Raw genomic sequence first — 17,156 nt, 5'->3', positions numbered from 1 at the left:
CAGCCATGTAGGTCTAATTTTCCCTAATTATATTGAAATAATTTTGGCCTAAGAGTAATTTACGCAGTATGTAGATTTTCATATTTGATTTGTAGTTGGTCTTTAAAATGAGCGACATAAGTACACTTCCACACTTCAGGGCAATTGAATTAGAGATCCTTCGATAGTAGCACCAGATGATGGGGGCAATGCAGCGTGTCATAGACTCCACAACACACTGGAAGCTTTTGGGAGACGTGCTGGACCATGACCACTGAACAGCCTCTCATAAAGCATGGAGATTGGTCGCAAGAGAGTCAAAGTTGCTCACATTTCTCCCTATGGCATTCAAGAGGATTGGGGCTGGATGATCCTGGGAACTAGGCAAGCGACCTCAGTGCGCTCCTGTCCGTAGCGTTTTCATTGAACGAACTGGCCACAATTCGGGAATGATGGGCTGGTGCATTGCCTTGGTGTAGATATGTCACCTTCAGGGTACTGGTTGGACATGATCTTGCAGCAGGTTTCTATATCCTTTGTTGGTAAGGTATGTTATCAGGTGTACTAGCAGCCTCGTATAATCCTTTGTGAACACTCCGTATACGAGGAGGATACCAGCACCAGCCTGATTTCTACTCTTCTGCCAAGAGGGCTCTTTTGCCTTGTGCTTGGCAATGCACTCGTACCCTGCCTTCGGTGTATACCAACTGGTAGTTTGACTCCTCTGTCCTGGAGACCTTTTACCATACTTTGAGAGTCCATTGGCAGCATTCCCTTACCTCTGTCAGTTGATATATCTTCGGGTGTGGGGCAAACAGATTTATGCTTGTGGGATGGTGGGTTCTGTATCTTATTGTGAGGGGATGGTTCTGGATGCTGGCACTTCATTGTCTAGCATTGTATTTGAGAGTGATCTGATACTCTGTGGCCTGTCTATCCACTTGCCATTTGAGCTAGCCGATGGTCACCACTGTCATCAATGCATTGCACGCTGCAGCAGTCCACAGTGGTGGTTTTGTCTGAATCCACATACTCGGTGTACATTCTTGACTTTGTGATATGGAAAGTCCTGTGCGTGCACAACTTTGGAGATTGAGTGTCCCACACTTATGAGAATGAAAATCTAGCTCCTATCAAATGCACTGAGATGTTGTGTCTGACCCTTCCTGTGCTGAGGTTTTACTCTCATAGCCAATATGAGGCCTAAAAACATTGTAGTTACAGTTCACGCTGTACTGTTGCATTCACCGGGCTGACCAGTGTCTCTAATTCAGTTGCTTTTCATTGTATTCATCAGGAAATAAGCCTGAGTTTGTTGAAGTTGAAAAGAATAAATAATGCCTTGATTATAAAAAATCAATAAGATTTCAGAAAAATTGAAAATATATCGTCAGGACTAAAGGTTTTGTTTTTTGGGGGAGTTTGAGATTAGTAGCCTTTTGGTTTATTGGGCACGATAACATTATTAACTGAAAATGTTTATCACATTAAAAATTATAACTGTGAGGTTCTTCAGTATGTGAGAACTAATTCATTATAACATAAATTTAGAAAATAACCTGAAAAAGAAAAAAAGATTAAGATTATAACTGAAAAAGACACCATTAATTAGCTAATTAATAGTTCAGTTGTACTGAATTATTGTGATGGACTGAAGAACCTCACAGTTGTAAATTAAGTTGAAACTGAAAAGAAACTTTCATTATAATAAAATGAAAGTGGGGTGTCATATTCTGGGGCCTCTGCTACTGTATAAATTGAATCTGCAAAAATATTGTCTGTATTGAAACTGTGGCAGTTTTAAGCTTTGTTTGCCTTTGTAAGGTATGAGAAAAATCCATTTACACAAACCATAAGACAGGGGTCGAAAAATACCGGGCACCCAGTCACCATGGCGCCTGAAAATTTTTTACCTGGTGCCTACATTTTCTAATTCAGTTTTGAATTTTTTTTTTTTTTTTTTTTTTTAATTCGGAGTTCCATAACGTACGTTCCCACCACTTTATGAAGCAACAAGTCATGTGGTGTTTCACGTGTTTTCTGTAGCTCATATATTCTAATATCTGCACACTGCTTTGGGCAGAGTCTTGAATTCTGTAATTGACACTTCGTACCTTGGAACTCGACGTTCTGCACGAGAGCTGCCTAGCGGTCATGAGACATCGTTGTTGCCCGTTAAACATGTGGCCTTTCGTGTGAACATATCATAACAAATAGAATTCCATTATAGATGATCAGTTATCGGTAACTGAATACAAAGATCAGGCCAGACTTGTGGAGAAATGCAGAACACTACTATGTTAAATAATTCCACCAACATACATTACCGTCTACCTTCCTGTGTCTAGCCGTTCCTAAACTATTTCCACCAAAACAGTGCTGATAAATTCCTGTGGAATTCGTTCTTTGCATTTAAAACTTATGGAATGATGTGTTTATCAATTCTTGTATTTTCACTGAACATTATTTATACTTTTAATTTAATTGCAGTATCTTGGTATTGGACGGTTTGCCCTCTAGAAATACGCTTGTTTTCATTCCTGTGCTGATATGGAAAATTGGCATTGTTGCATCAGACATTGAAGCCTGCGAACTCGGAAGCCATTTAACGCTGGTGATTTATTGTAGTCTATTAGGTGTTTTACCTTTCTCTGTTATACTTGAGAAAATTGGCAAAATGAAACGAACAAAACCGCACATATTGACAGATGCGAGTAAATACAACACGAAGTGAATGTGAGAAAACACTTGATGGAAGTGCCAATTGTAGTGTTCAGGATGACAATGACCAGTGTGAAATATATGGTGTTGAAGACAATAAGTCGTGCATTAAAAATACAACAAAATTTCAATTATCAGGCAAATGGAAATTTGAACAGTTGTGGCTTGAATTACTGCCGTAGCTGCGGTATGAAGAAGGAATTGCGAAGTGTGAATTGTACAGTAACTTTCCCAGTATTGCCGACCAAAATTCTAAAGTCATATCTGAATTTTCAGGACCATTTAAACTGGAAACTTAAAAATAAAATAAACGCACAAAATCCAATCCTCGCTCGTCAGGAGGCTGAAAATTTCAAGAAAAATCCCAAATGTGCATCTTCAGGTGAGCGCGTAAAGAAAATGAATGCTATTATGTTACAGCATGTGAATGCATTCTGCATGGCATCTTATATTGCAAAAAAGACCGTACACTGATTTTGAAGGTTTGGTTGCTATGTTAAGCAAATTAAATGTTACTTATTCAGAGAAGTATGTGCATGATAAGCAATGCAGAGATTTATTTTATACATTGCCTTAGACCTTTGAAGATTTGATATGTGAAATTAAGGAAAGTTTGTATGTCAGTATCTTACTCGATGGATCAGCAGATTCATCTGAGGAGGGGCTGATACTTTACATTCATTTTTTAAAAGAAAATAAGGTGAAGGAGACATTTCTTTGTATTGCATCATTGGAGGATGGAACAAGTGATGGTCATAGGGAAGCTCTAAAAACAGAATTGCGTCGGTTAGGGCTTGGAGAACTCGTCACTGGTACAAAACTAATAGGTACTGTATAGGGACTGAAGGACTATCATGTATGATTGACGTCCGTAATGGTTTGGAAACAAAAATATCTGAAATAATTGAGAACTTGGTAAACATCCACTGTGTTGCACAACTCCAACTCTTCGTTCTTCACTCATTGAAAAATACAAAACTTAAAATCGTTCATGAAATTGATTCTACACTCAGGAAACTATGCAAGTTTTATCGACATTCACCAAAACGGCTTCACGAACTGAAGAAAATTTCGGAGTTGCTGGAATGTGAAATATCTAAATTACAGTACTTACACAAAGTTAGATGGATAGCAAGCAAATTAAATGCTTTGCGTGCAGTTGTCAAAAGACTGGGAATGCCTAGTGGTGTATTTAGGAAATCTTTCTGAAAGAAAAGGTGAAGAAAGAGTCACAGCTTAAGGTCTTCTAAAGAAGATCAAGGGCTTCAAATTTGTCATCACAGTTCACTTCATTTATGACATCTGAGTATATTCAAAAGACTTTCACTTGCATTTCAGAGGCATGATCTGATTTTAAGTCAGAAAAGAATCGAGGACAAGCCCTCGTACATGGCATTCGTAGATCTAGAAAAGGCATTCGATAATGTTGATTGGACCAAACTATTCAAGATTCTGAAGGTGATTGGGATCAGATACCGAGGACGAAGAATTATCTACAATCTATATAAAAATCAGTCTGCAGTGATAAGAATCGAGGGCTTTGAAAAAGAAGCAGTAATCCAGAAAGGAGTGAGGCAAGGCTGTAGTTTGTCCCCCCTCCTTTTCAGTGTTTACATAGAACAGGCAGTAAAGGAAAGAGGAATTTGGAAAGGGAATCACAATCCAAGGAGAGGAAATCAAAACCTTGAGATTTGCCGATGATATTGTTATTTTATCTGAGACTGCAAATCTAGAGAAGCTGCTGAATGGTATGGATGAAGTCTTGGGTAAGGAGTACAAGATGAATATAAATAAGTCCAAAAGAAAAGTAATGGAGTGCAGTCGAACGAAGGCAAGTGATGCAGGAAATATTAAATTAGGGAATGAAGTCTTAAAGTAGATGAATATTGCTACTGGGGTAGTAGAATAACTAACGATGGCAGAAGTAAGGAGGACATAGAATGCAGATTAGCACAAGCAAGGAAGAGCTTTCTTAAGAAAAGAAATTTGCTCACTTCAAACATTGATATAGGAATTAGAAAGATGTTTTTGAAGACTTTTGTGTGGAGCATGGCATTGTATGGAAGTGAAACATGGATGATAACTAGCTCAGAAATAAAGAGAATAGAAGCTTTGAAATGTGGTGTTACAGAAGAATGCTGAAGGTGAGATGGATAGATCGAATCCGAATTGGTGAGAGATCGATTTGGCTAAATTTGACGGGCTGAAGAGATAGAATGATAGGACACATCTTAAGACGTGTGCAGTGAATATTGGTGGAGTCATCACGTTGTTCAGTTGGTTTTTGAAGAAAGTGTAGGTGGTAAGAACGGTAGGGGTAGACCAAGGTATGAATATGACAAGCAGATTAGAGCAGATGTAGGATGCAATAGTTACGTAGAAATGAAAAGGTTAGCACAGGATAGGGTGGCATGGAGAGCTGCATCAAACCAGTCTGTGGATTGATGACTCAAACAACAACAAAGAGTGCATGTAAATAATGCAATTAATTCATTGCAGCAGCTTCAGAACACCAGGGCCCAATGGAAGAAAAGTTTGTTTCTGCTACTACACTCTCAGGAGTTTTCAGTTTAATACAGCTATCAGGTGTGTCGAATAAGAATTTCACGAGCGACAAGGAACGTATTTTGGCAAGTGGGATTAACTTTCTGAAAGACACATTTCTTCAAAATGAGGATATTCAGAGTGCCACTGGTGGTTTTGATACATATTCCTGGCCACCAGGAAAACAATTGGAATATTATGGCAACAGTGGAATACAGCTTCTTGCCACTCATTTTTTGAAATACTTTCAAATTGAGGAGAACAACGTAGAAGACATGCTGAGTGAGTGGTTTGAGTTCAAAATAGTTGGTGAAAATCTTCCGCTGAATGATCTACTTAAAAAATCGCAGACCATGAAAGGACAATTTCCGATATTAAGAAAGCTCATCAGTATAGTGGCAACAATTCCTGTATCAAGGGCTTCAAATTTGTCATCACAATTCACTTCATGTATGACGTTTGAGTATATTCAAAAGACTTTCACTTGTATTTCAGAGGGTCGAGCACAATGAATTGTAATAAGTTGATGACTACTGATAAATAAAATCATATCATGAATAAAAATACATATAAATAAAATTACTCAAAAACTTAATAAAATTAATAAACATAATTAACCGAAATGTCCGTAGTATGGGCGCCAGAGTTCACCAGAATGGATCCCTCGAATTTAGATAAGAGCATGATAGACTTTATATCCCAGGGCGTGTACATAATGCTGCGAACTGGTACATCTGCTGCAGGCCTTACCTAACCTCCTGAAAACGACTAATTAGGTAGGAACTGCACCTAGGTTTATCAATAACACTGATTCTAAAATAGCTAACTATATTCTGAACAAATTCCGTGCATGAGCACCTCATCAACATACAACATTATACATATAATACACACATAAAATATTGCTGGAAGACTCCATATTTACAACAACAACAATAATGAAAACCGTGGGAAAACGAAAGCGAGAACTAAGTTACCATTTGTAAATAGTCCGATGAACAATGTACATGTATGAAGATAAACACCCTTCACTGTCTCTATATCAATTCGATTTACCGATTCTCATAATCGGCAGTTATCACGTCACACAGATACTGTACCTTGTACTACTGTGTTCACATATTTTAACACTTGTTGTCAAGATATATACACACGTCTGTCGATCCTCAACATATAAATTTATGGAAAGTCTGAGATAGCTTTCACCAACATATAATGCTAGGCCGCCACAAGTGCTACAATACTTAATGCGCAAGCACTCTCCACAATCAGCCACTTTCCACAAACATAACTAGACTACGCTCCACGAACGTTTGAAGTCCAGTCCATTGCAGTCGTGTCACTCCAGTACCGTGTATCACCACCACTTCCTTCCCGTACAGTGCGTCAGTTGTAGTTGTAGTTATCTTCCTTCTCGTTCCTATACAATCACCTTCACAATCACCCTTACAATGTTTCTCATACAATCTCCTATACAATCCCATGGTTGCCGCCGTATGACCAACCTTTATAGACATCAACATCCCCCTCCTCTCAGATGAGACGTCTGGATTGGTGCATGCCAGCCAATCATGAGTGATCTCAAATCAAGACCAAGCCCTGAACTACTTCTTCCTCCCAAGACAATAACAAACTCTGGGGAGTTTTCATGAATCACCAAACTTTCCTGGTACAACAACAAGCTTATCTCATCAGGCTGGGATATATACACGAGTAATGGAATTTCCTGACACAAGTACATCACAACAGACACTGGGGTAGCCAGATGACTCATTCAAATTACCAGAGTTATTACAGCAATGTTTTCCCACTGGTGCAAAACAAATTACTCATACCTACATATGTGGATATCTTCCAGCTTACCAATAATAATGTCAAAATATACAAATGAAATACTAATAATAATAATATTAATAATAATAAATCGAATACTGACAATAATATCTATAACTTCTACATATAATTCGGGGGTGTGATATATGTACTATCACATAACGCCCCCTTGGTGAATCGATGATATCACATATTATGATTCACCATAAAACAGAACTTCATACATAACCTTATAATGGCATAACTGAACACATAATTTACTGTAATAATGATATATACATTGCGTCTACTGCATTGTATTCGCACACACGAAATACAATTTGTCCAAACAATAATAATAATAATAATATGGTTATATACACACAACTCTGATTGTTTCATATAGCATTGAACACAATCCCTTCTTGCTACTGTACACATACATTAATATTGATAATATATACATCCAAGGTGCAGATCCTATCTCTTATATCTGCGAAGGCTATAGATATTAAATGTCCCAAGGACCTTTTTTCAGCGGTTAGGAGCCTATAAGCACACTTGCCTATTCTACTGTCCACAGAATACGGACCCTGATATAATGAAAAAACTGTACATAAACTTAACATTGGCATCGATAGACGAGGAATGCGTACCGCAATAAAAACTAACTACGTCTACACTCTATCTCACACACAAACATTCATACCATCCAGTCACACAAGAATCATACAAACTTTCATTCGGAACATTCATAAAAAAGAAATCCCTCTTTCTGAAATGCGCGGGAATCTCACTACGTTTACTCTTCCACAAAACCATAATTAATGCAAGCAAACAAATCACATACTTTTTCATACATTCCACATCGATATCACTCAGCACGTCATTCAAATCATTCACACAACTCTCAGCCTTAAATAAAACATTACGCACTCGCTTGTCAAACATGTGCACTTCATTCTCACTCACGCTCACTCGATTACAGAAATTCTTACCATAATTCACTTCAAAATTGCTGTCATTATTACTTAATGACCCAACAATTAATCCATCTTCACCACATTCAATATCAGCTCCTACTTGCACCACTTTCATGCCAACAACACTGCTACTTTCGACTCTCTTATCAGAAGTTTCATTAATCTCAAAGTCACCATTTTCACACATAATGGACCTAACTTTACTCTCCTCACTTACACTTAAATCAACAAAAACATCCTCATGATGTATACTCCGTGAACACACTTCACTTACTAAACAACCTTCATCAACTTCACAAAAAACTTCACTTTCAATTTCAGAAACTTCCACAAGATTATCGATCGCAACACCGCTATTACCATCACCACTAGTACAAAGTAAGTCATCCGACACATCATTCTTACTTTCATCACGTTCCCTATTCTCAAAATCACAAAACACATGGTCATACAATAATTCCTCTTTCACGTCTACCTCGTAACTTACCTGTTTCATCGCGTGAATAGGAATTTCGGTATCGGACTGCCTATCTGACCCAACTAAGAAGTCCGATTCCGGTTTAAATTACTTGACATGGACTGTTCACTATTATCATGTCTCTGCACTTGATCTGGAGGTCTTTGATCCGTACGCCCCCTACTTTCTGATTCCCCTTGATTAGGTCTTCTGCCATAATATTCCTGGTGATTAACTCCTTGATTAGACTGTCTGTTTCCCCTTCCGGAATTACCACCCTGATTCCCGTGCCTAGAATGACTGAAATTCTGATTATTCCTATCTCCCCCTAGCTGATTACCTTGTCTCCCATTATCCCCGTAATTCCTACCTTCACTTTGCCAATTCCTCCCCTGCCCTTCCAAAGCATCAAACCTCTCTAACAGCTGCTCTAATTCCTTGATCGTAACAATATTCTGCATACATGCAGCTAATCCGACCTTCTCAGGAAAATGCCTCAACATCTGGCGTACTGTATCTCTCTCCGATGCTAGACCTTCAATATTCTGGCTGATCAGAACATGCGCCAAGAAATATTCCGTCATAGATACACCTTCCTGAGGTTTATACTTGCCAAATAGCACGCGATCTCTTTCCCTTCCCTGAATAGCTTCACTCCAAAATTTACAACTAAATTTCTCCCTAAATTCCTCCAAACTCGAAATACCCTGTCTATAAACTTGAAACCAGGATCTCGCTTCTCCAACAAATGCAATATCCAACATCTCATCAACCATACTCCACTCGATCAAACCATCGTCAAGATTCTTAGAAAACCGTTTCTCCACCGTTTTCAAGAATTCCATCGGATTAAACTGCCGACCATTAAACTTGGGTAATTCAGAGTCCTTCGTACAAGATACGTACCTATTACATATATTGCTACCTACTTGGATTTGACTGATCTCCTGCCTTAACTTTACATGACATGCTTTAATTCCTTCTTCAACTACCATTTTGGCATTTCCTTCTACTGACTTGAGGTCTTTCTCCAATTTCTCAGTCTTTTCATCTATTCGCTTCACTAAAACATTCTGGCTGGTTTTAATTCTATCTATTTCTTTGACTTTATCTTCCACTATTTTTATTCTCTTGTCGCATTCCTTGCTGTTTTCAACAAATTCCTTCCTAACTACATTAAATCGGCATTCGATTTTCTCGGTCAGTTCCAAGCGTTGAGTTTCTACCTTATTATTGACTTCCTGAATTTCCCTGCTTTGATGGTCAAACTTCTGGTTCAATTCATCTATTCTGCCATTCACAACACTGCTTAAACTATCAATTTTACTAGACAAATCAACACTCACTGAATTTAATTCCTTACTCTGATTCTCAATCTTACTAGACAGTTCCGTACTAACTGAATTTAATTCACTATTAATACTGTATATTTCATTGCTTAAAAAACTCAATTCACTCTTCAACTCTTTACTCTGACTATCAATCTTATTGGACAATTCAACATTATTATTGTCTATTTTACTGGACAGTTCAACACTCACTGAATTTAATTCAACACTCTGATTATCGATTTTACTGGACAGCTCAACACTCACTGAATTTAATTCCTTACTCTGACTATCAATTTTACTAGACAATTCAACCTTCAACTCTTCATTCTTCCTATCCATTTTACTGGATAATTCATCACTCTTACTGGACAATTCATTAAATAGTGATTTAATCATACTAAAAGTTAAAACCTCCCCTTGAACCGTTTCCTTAACAACCCCTACATTCTGAGTTTGAGACGGGTTACTGGATTCCTCACCGATCGTTACCGATTGATCTTTCCTACTATCAGCCATTTCGCTATTCTCACTTAAATTAGATAAACTCGATGTGGTGGAATTCTTTTGCCTTCTCTTCTCCTGATTCTTAGTACCAGCAACTTTAAAAACCTCTCTACTTCTCAATTTTATAATACTGGACTCGCTACAACATTTCTTCATACTCCAACATACATATCACGTACATATAAAACACTTCACTGACATAGTTCGCAGAATTCCAACCACACCTGACAAGTGCACCTACGCTTATAAGCCTAACAGATGTACCAACCATTCAGCCACACGTTGGGAAGCCATTTGTAATAAGTTGATGACTACTGATAAATAAAATCATATCATGAATAAAAATACATATAAATAAAATTACTCAAAAACTTAATAAAATTAATAAACATAATTAACCGAAATGTCCGTAGTATGGGCGCCAGAGTTCACCAGAATGGATCCCTCGAATTTAGATAAGAGCATGATAGACTTTATATCCCAGGGCGTGTACATAATGCTGCGAACTGGTACATCTGCTGCAGGCCTTACCTAACCTCCTGAAAACGACTAATTAGGTAGGAACTGCACCTAGGTTTATCAATAACACTGATTCTAAAATAGCTAACTATATTCTGAACAAATTCCGTGCATGAGCACCTCATCAACATACAACATTATACATATAATACACACATAAAATATTGCTGGAAGACTCCATATTTACAACAACAACAATAATGAAAACCGTGGGAAAACGAAAGCGAGAACTAAGTTACCATTTGTAAATAGTCCGATGAACAATGTACATGTATGAAGATAAACACCCTTCACTGTCTCTATATCAATTCGATTTACCGATTCTCATAATCGGCAGTTATCACGTCACACAGATACTGTACCTTGTACTACTGTGTTCACATATTTTAACACTTGTTGTCAAGATATATACACACGTCTGTCGATCCTCAACATATAAATTTATGGAAAGTCTGAGATAGCTTTCACCAACATATAATGCTAGGCCGCCACAAGTGCTACAATACTTAATGCGCAAGCACTCTCCACAATCAGCCACTTTCCACAAACATAACTAGACTACGCTCCACGAACGTTTGAAGTCCAGTCCATTGCAGTCGTGTCACTCCAGTACCGTGTATCACCACCACTTCCTTCCCGTACAGTGCGTCAGTTGTAGTTGTAGTTATCTTCCTTCTCGTTCCTATACAATCACCTTCACAATCACCCTTACAATGTTTCTCATACAATCTCCTATACAATCCCATGGTTGCCGCCGTATGACCAACCTTTATAGACATCAACATCCCCCTCCTCTCAGATGAGACGTCTGGATTGGTGCATGCCAGCCAATCATGAGTGATCTCAAATCAAGACCAAGCCCTGAACTACTTCTTCCTCCCAAGACAATAACAAACTCTGGGGAGTTTTCATGAATCACCAAACTTTCCTGGTACAACAACAAGCTTATCTCATCAGGCTGGGATATATACACGAGTAATGGAATTTCCTGACACAAGTACATCACAACAGACACTGGGGTAGCCAGATGACTCATTCAAATTACCAGAGTTATTACAGCAATGTTTTCCCACTGGTGCAAAACAAATTACTCATACCTACATATGTGGATATCTTCCAGCTTACCAATAATAATGTCAAAATATACAAATGAAATACTAATAATAATAATATTAATAATAATAATAAATCGAATACTGACAATAATATCTATAACTTCTACATATAATTCGGGGGTGTGATATATGTACTATCACAGAATATTATTAAATACAAACTGCGAACCAAGCTTGCCATAAAGAACTTAAGTGATCTCATGATGATATCTTTGAAGGAACCATCTATAAAGGACTTTGATGCAACAAAATGTATTGATCATTGGTATTTTGGTAGAAAATAAGTGTAATTTTAAAAGATGCTGACCTTGAAGGTGACTGGTGACTATTTGCATTAGTATATCTTAAGATAGAAGTTGTTTCTATTCCATTCTTGTAATTGATGGACTAGACTACTTAAGGACACGTTTCAAAAACAATACATAGCTTTATCCTAGTATAACCTGAGGTTTTCATAATCTTTATTTGCAAAAAATATGCTGGCTCCTTATAAAAAGGGGCTGGCTACTGAATTATTTCTATTTTTTTGTATCCCTGCTTAGAACTTGATTTGTCTGTGGGATCTTCTATGGAATAGAAATGTAGCTAGATGCCTCATTTGTACAGTGAGCTTATTTGAAGAGGTGAGTTGAGTTCAGTTAGACTGTAATGTATTGTAATCTGAGCATTTTATTTTGTTTTCTTCTGGGTACTTTTAATTTATTTATTTTATTTTTGTTTGCCTTTCTGCTATTTATAATTACTGGGTAGTGTTTTGGTATTTCAGATGTGGTCCTATGGTTCTTGATGCTCTCATTAAGATCAAGAATGAAATTGATCCCACGTTGACTTTCCGACGTTCTTGCCGAGAAGGTATCTGCGGATCGTGTGCAATGAATATTGGTGGAGTCAACACGTTGGCTTGTATTAGGTACAGTATTTATTGCTATGTTGATATGTGTGCATATTGGCAATATTTTGTACATTCTGTTCTTAATCACATAAGTATAAATTCAAGGTGATTATACTCATTCTGGTACAACGGTACTAGGGTTTTTGGGATAGGTACATTAGATATGCCTCAATTCCTGTCATCTGGATTGGAAGCGGCATTATTGAGGTCTAACACACCTTTTGTTCAGTCCCCTTCTCTTGGAAATGATGTTGGACTTCAGGCACAGAATTTTTGTGGAATCAGCCCATAAAAATATCTGTCCATCCATGCTCGTTTTTGAATATAATTCTGCACTGGAAGACTTTTAGCTTATGTCCTCTAGAAAGAACACAGTTTCTTGGCCTTTTGGATTACACACAATTTAAGTTTGTGGTTTCCTGTTGAATTGCCATAACATAAATTGATAATGCCCTCATTTTATGATTTGTGCTTGAGTGCATTAACTTTATTCTTGAAGGCAACTGTCCTTATTGGTAAACATTTCCATTACAGTCTCCTTCTCATTGGCATTGTACATTTGATGAGGTTAATTTTCTGTTTGCACTAAATATTGAAATTTAATCTGGAAAGAATCTGGCGCTTACGTTGGCGTTCAGATGCTTCCCTTGCACATATTCACAGATCCCATGTTGGTGCTTAAATCTTGTCATCCATCATAACGAAGCATTCAACTCTCCCTCTAATCCCAATGCCTTGTGGAATAGCTTGGCTTTCTCTGCGCACATTACACTTTTTTGGTTGATCCACTGAAGAAGTGAAACTCCTCAAATGTAGACTTTTATAAAATTTTGTTTTAAAGGTCCAGCAATGCTATCACTGTTCTGTACAAATTCCTCCAGATTTGCATGGTTTTTGTTAACATTACAGACAGTTCGTCCACGCATGCACAGAAATGTTGTTCCGACATAATCAACACTGTCCCCTTCCAGTACTGAAAAGGAAGGGAGGTAGTGAAGGGATAGTGTTGAAGGCCATTCCAATACCCAAAACGAGAAGGGAATGAACGGGTAGTGCTGAAGGCACAGGATATGTTGCTGTACCCCCACTGTGTCCATTTGTCACAGTTACAAGGAATTCTTGTAGCGGGCTGCCTACCTGCAGCAATGCGTTCAGTGAGGAGGTGGGGGAATGCCATGCTTTGTTTATATTGGAACACCATTTCTGTGCATGCGTGTATTCCTATTCCACAATCTGCTGCCAGCTTAACAGCAGACTCTCCCTTCTCGGGTTGTTCTATTCTAATTTTTGTTTTATTGTTAAAATGGTTGTCATGCATTTTTCTACCATGACATAATAAACCTGAAGATTGCACAGACTGATCAACAGAAAACTGAGCTTGTTTTAAATTTCACAGAACAGCTAGATTGACAACAGATGTGATAGCATACTTGGTTGTCAAGCAGTTCATGGTTTATTGCTGTCGTAAAGGCTACATTTCTTAACACAAATTGCCAAAAGCCTAGTTCAACAACTTTAAAGTTGCATGAAAACCAGCAAACCAGATAATGTGCACACAAATAATCAGGAGTACACTGTATGAATTTCAAAACAGTGAACATTTTACTATCTGTGAACAAGTTTTTGCAATTCTTTGTAATTGAAATATGCACTTAGCACTCTAATTTGGTAAAATTCCTTCTATATTCTGAATGATAACTTTGCTTAAAATATTTGGTCTACATGTTTTTGTAGTACAAGATTTTGTGTATTATTGTTTTGAATATAATATTGATCTTTTGGTTGATTATATGATTAAAATCATTTTATGCAATTCTAGAATTGAAGGATAGTAAGTATGAATATATTTGTATAATTTTTTAAAATTAAATCTTTCCAGCAAGATTGACACAAATCTGAACAAGGCTAGTAAAATCTACCCTCTCCCTCATATGTATGTCGTGAAGGATCTGGTCCCAGACATGAACAACTTCTATAACCAGTATCGCTCTATACAGCCTTGGCTGCAGCGTAAAGATGAAACTGCTAGTGGCACACAGCAATACTTGCAGTCGATTGAGGACCGTAAGAAACTGGTATGGACACTTAGGTTATTTTTTTACTTTAAAATAACTTTTCTGTTTAGTATTGTTTCATAGATTAGACAGCATTGAAGTTTTAATTATTGTTTTAATGGAGTGAAAGTACCTCATGGGAATCACTGGTAAGTACCTTTGTGTTTATATAAGAAAAGATCTTCATCAGGGTAATCACATTAAGGATGTTGTAAATGAAGGTTACAGATCTCTTCATGTGGTTACGAGTATATTTAGGGGGATGTAGGGAAGATGTAAACGAGAGGGCATATAAGTTGCTTGTAAGGCCCCAGTTAGAGTAGAAATTGGGGGGGGAAATATTAATGGAGCACACACAGCTTAAGATATAAATGTTCTGCCATTTAATTGTTCAAGTCATCGCCTTCAAATAATTCAGATTCATCACTTATTTCTTTGTCACTGTCTTCATACAGAGCATAGTCGTCTTTGCTGTCAAGCACATTTGAGATCCAACACTTTTGAAACACATGACCAATGATTTTTCGTGTAATGTTTGGGGACAATGCTAGAACTTAAAAAGCTTTTCGTTAGTAGAATTGTTAACAGATAGCATCCATGAGATTATTTTCTTTAGTAGAAGATCAAGGAATTTTCACAACTTGTGTGAAATATGCCATTTTGCTGGTGTTTTAGGTGCAATAGACAGTACACTCGCAAGGATCCAATGATGTGGAGGCAATGTGTGTGTAGGTGTGAGTTGGTATCATAGCATTTTGTATAGTATTTAAACTTGGTTCAAAGTAAGAGAAGTCTTTATAGACTTAACTGCGTCAAGTAAGGTAAGAAATTAGCAATGAATAAACAAACAAATAAAAATTGGGGAGTAGTACTGGCCAGGTTCTGGAAATGACAGAATTTAATAACTGCTACATCTGAGCATGGTGAGGACAAGTTATAATAAAGGGATCCTGAACAGTGTGAGAAGGATGATATAGGTTTGTAAAATACAGCTTCCCCTTCTTAGCTGGGATTGCAATTCAAATATCGAGACAGTCTGTTTATGCTGATTTTACGCTCCATGTTTTACAGCTGTATTCAAACAAAATCTCACTGGAGTGCACTGGAAAACAGCTTGGTTCTGCCACTGTCTTCTAGATTCGCACTGCTTGTATCTCTTTCAAGAGGTAACAATTTATTGCCTAACATTTTTGTGTGTGTTACAGTATTGATACAAGCAACGTAAAACTAACGGGATGTACACTCATAAAACTAGGACATGTTTAACCCTTTCTTTGGGTCACCTTCAGCTAGTATACATAAAAACAAAACATCTTAAAATTCCCGAGGTAAAATGTGTGGACTACGAAATATGATTGTTTACTGTTGATACATGAAAAGTTAAAAGAAATCATACATTGTTTATCAGTTTTGATAAAATTTAATATGAGAAGGTGTTGGTGTTGACCATAGAATAGGTCTAATTTGATGAATGCAGTCCAATGCTAATTGTGCAATACACCAGACTGGAGGAGTTATTTCTTGAGTTATGAGATTAATTGCTTTTTCGTGTTGCGGTGATAAAGGGAGTCTTGTACTTCACCAGCCATGTTAACGATACTGAATCTATGCCGAGGGGCATTTTTAAAACCAAAGATAAAGTATTAAAAAGGTCAGCTTACAATTGGTAAATACGGTATTCAATTTGAAAACTGGGAAGGATGCAAAGGAAAGCAGTGAATTTTGTTGTGGATGATTGACAAAAGTGTTGCAAACTTTGAGCTGGGAAGACTTGGGAGTTAGGAGACAGCAAATCATGTAAGTGGTATGATCCGAGCTGTCAATGGAGAGATAGCAAGTGGACAAGTAGAATTGAATGCAAGTTTTTAAAAGTAGGAAGGTTCATTATATGAAGATACAGTTGGAATTCAAGGAACAGTTTACCAAGGGAGGTCAATGAATTTCCGACTTGTTTGAAATCATTTTATTTTGTGGTATCTGATGTCATTACCTTTCACTTTTGACTCTGTTAATTTATAACTATTTGGTTCTTCAGACTGTCAAAACTAATTTTTGAATAAATACATTCATAAACTACCTGAAAAATAAACAACATAATAGGACATGTTTTGTTCTTGTAAGATCATCAGATTCTGTCAAATCACGCACACAATTATTTAGAAATATACAAACATATATGTTTAAATTCTGTTTAAACCCTTGCATACTTGAAGTTTGGAATTTATCTTAATGAAGTCCTTACATC

At 37.2% G+C, this 17,156-nt stretch overlaps 1 protein-coding gene across 1 annotated transcript in view; it reads left to right on the top strand.

Moving 5' to 3' along the window:
* SdhB (Succinate dehydrogenase, subunit B (iron-sulfur)) overlaps positions 1–17,156 on the top strand; it is a 105,068-nt gene that overhangs the window by 15,314 nt on the left and 72,598 nt on the right. Inside the window, exons 3-4 of the mRNA XM_067153559.2 lie at positions 12,732–12,875; positions 14,737–14,932. Coding sequence (XP_067009660.1) covers positions 12,732–12,875; positions 14,737–14,932 — 340 coding nt within the window. The remainder of the gene's footprint in view (positions 1–12,731; positions 12,876–14,736; positions 14,933–17,156) is intronic.

This window comes from Anabrus simplex, chromosome 9 (assembly GCF_040414725.1).
Source record: "Anabrus simplex isolate iqAnaSimp1 chromosome 9, ASM4041472v1, whole genome shotgun sequence".
Taxonomy (NCBI): Eukaryota; Metazoa; Arthropoda; class Insecta; order Orthoptera; family Tettigoniidae; genus Anabrus; species Anabrus simplex.
This window is presented reverse-complemented; position numbering and strand designations above follow the sequence as displayed.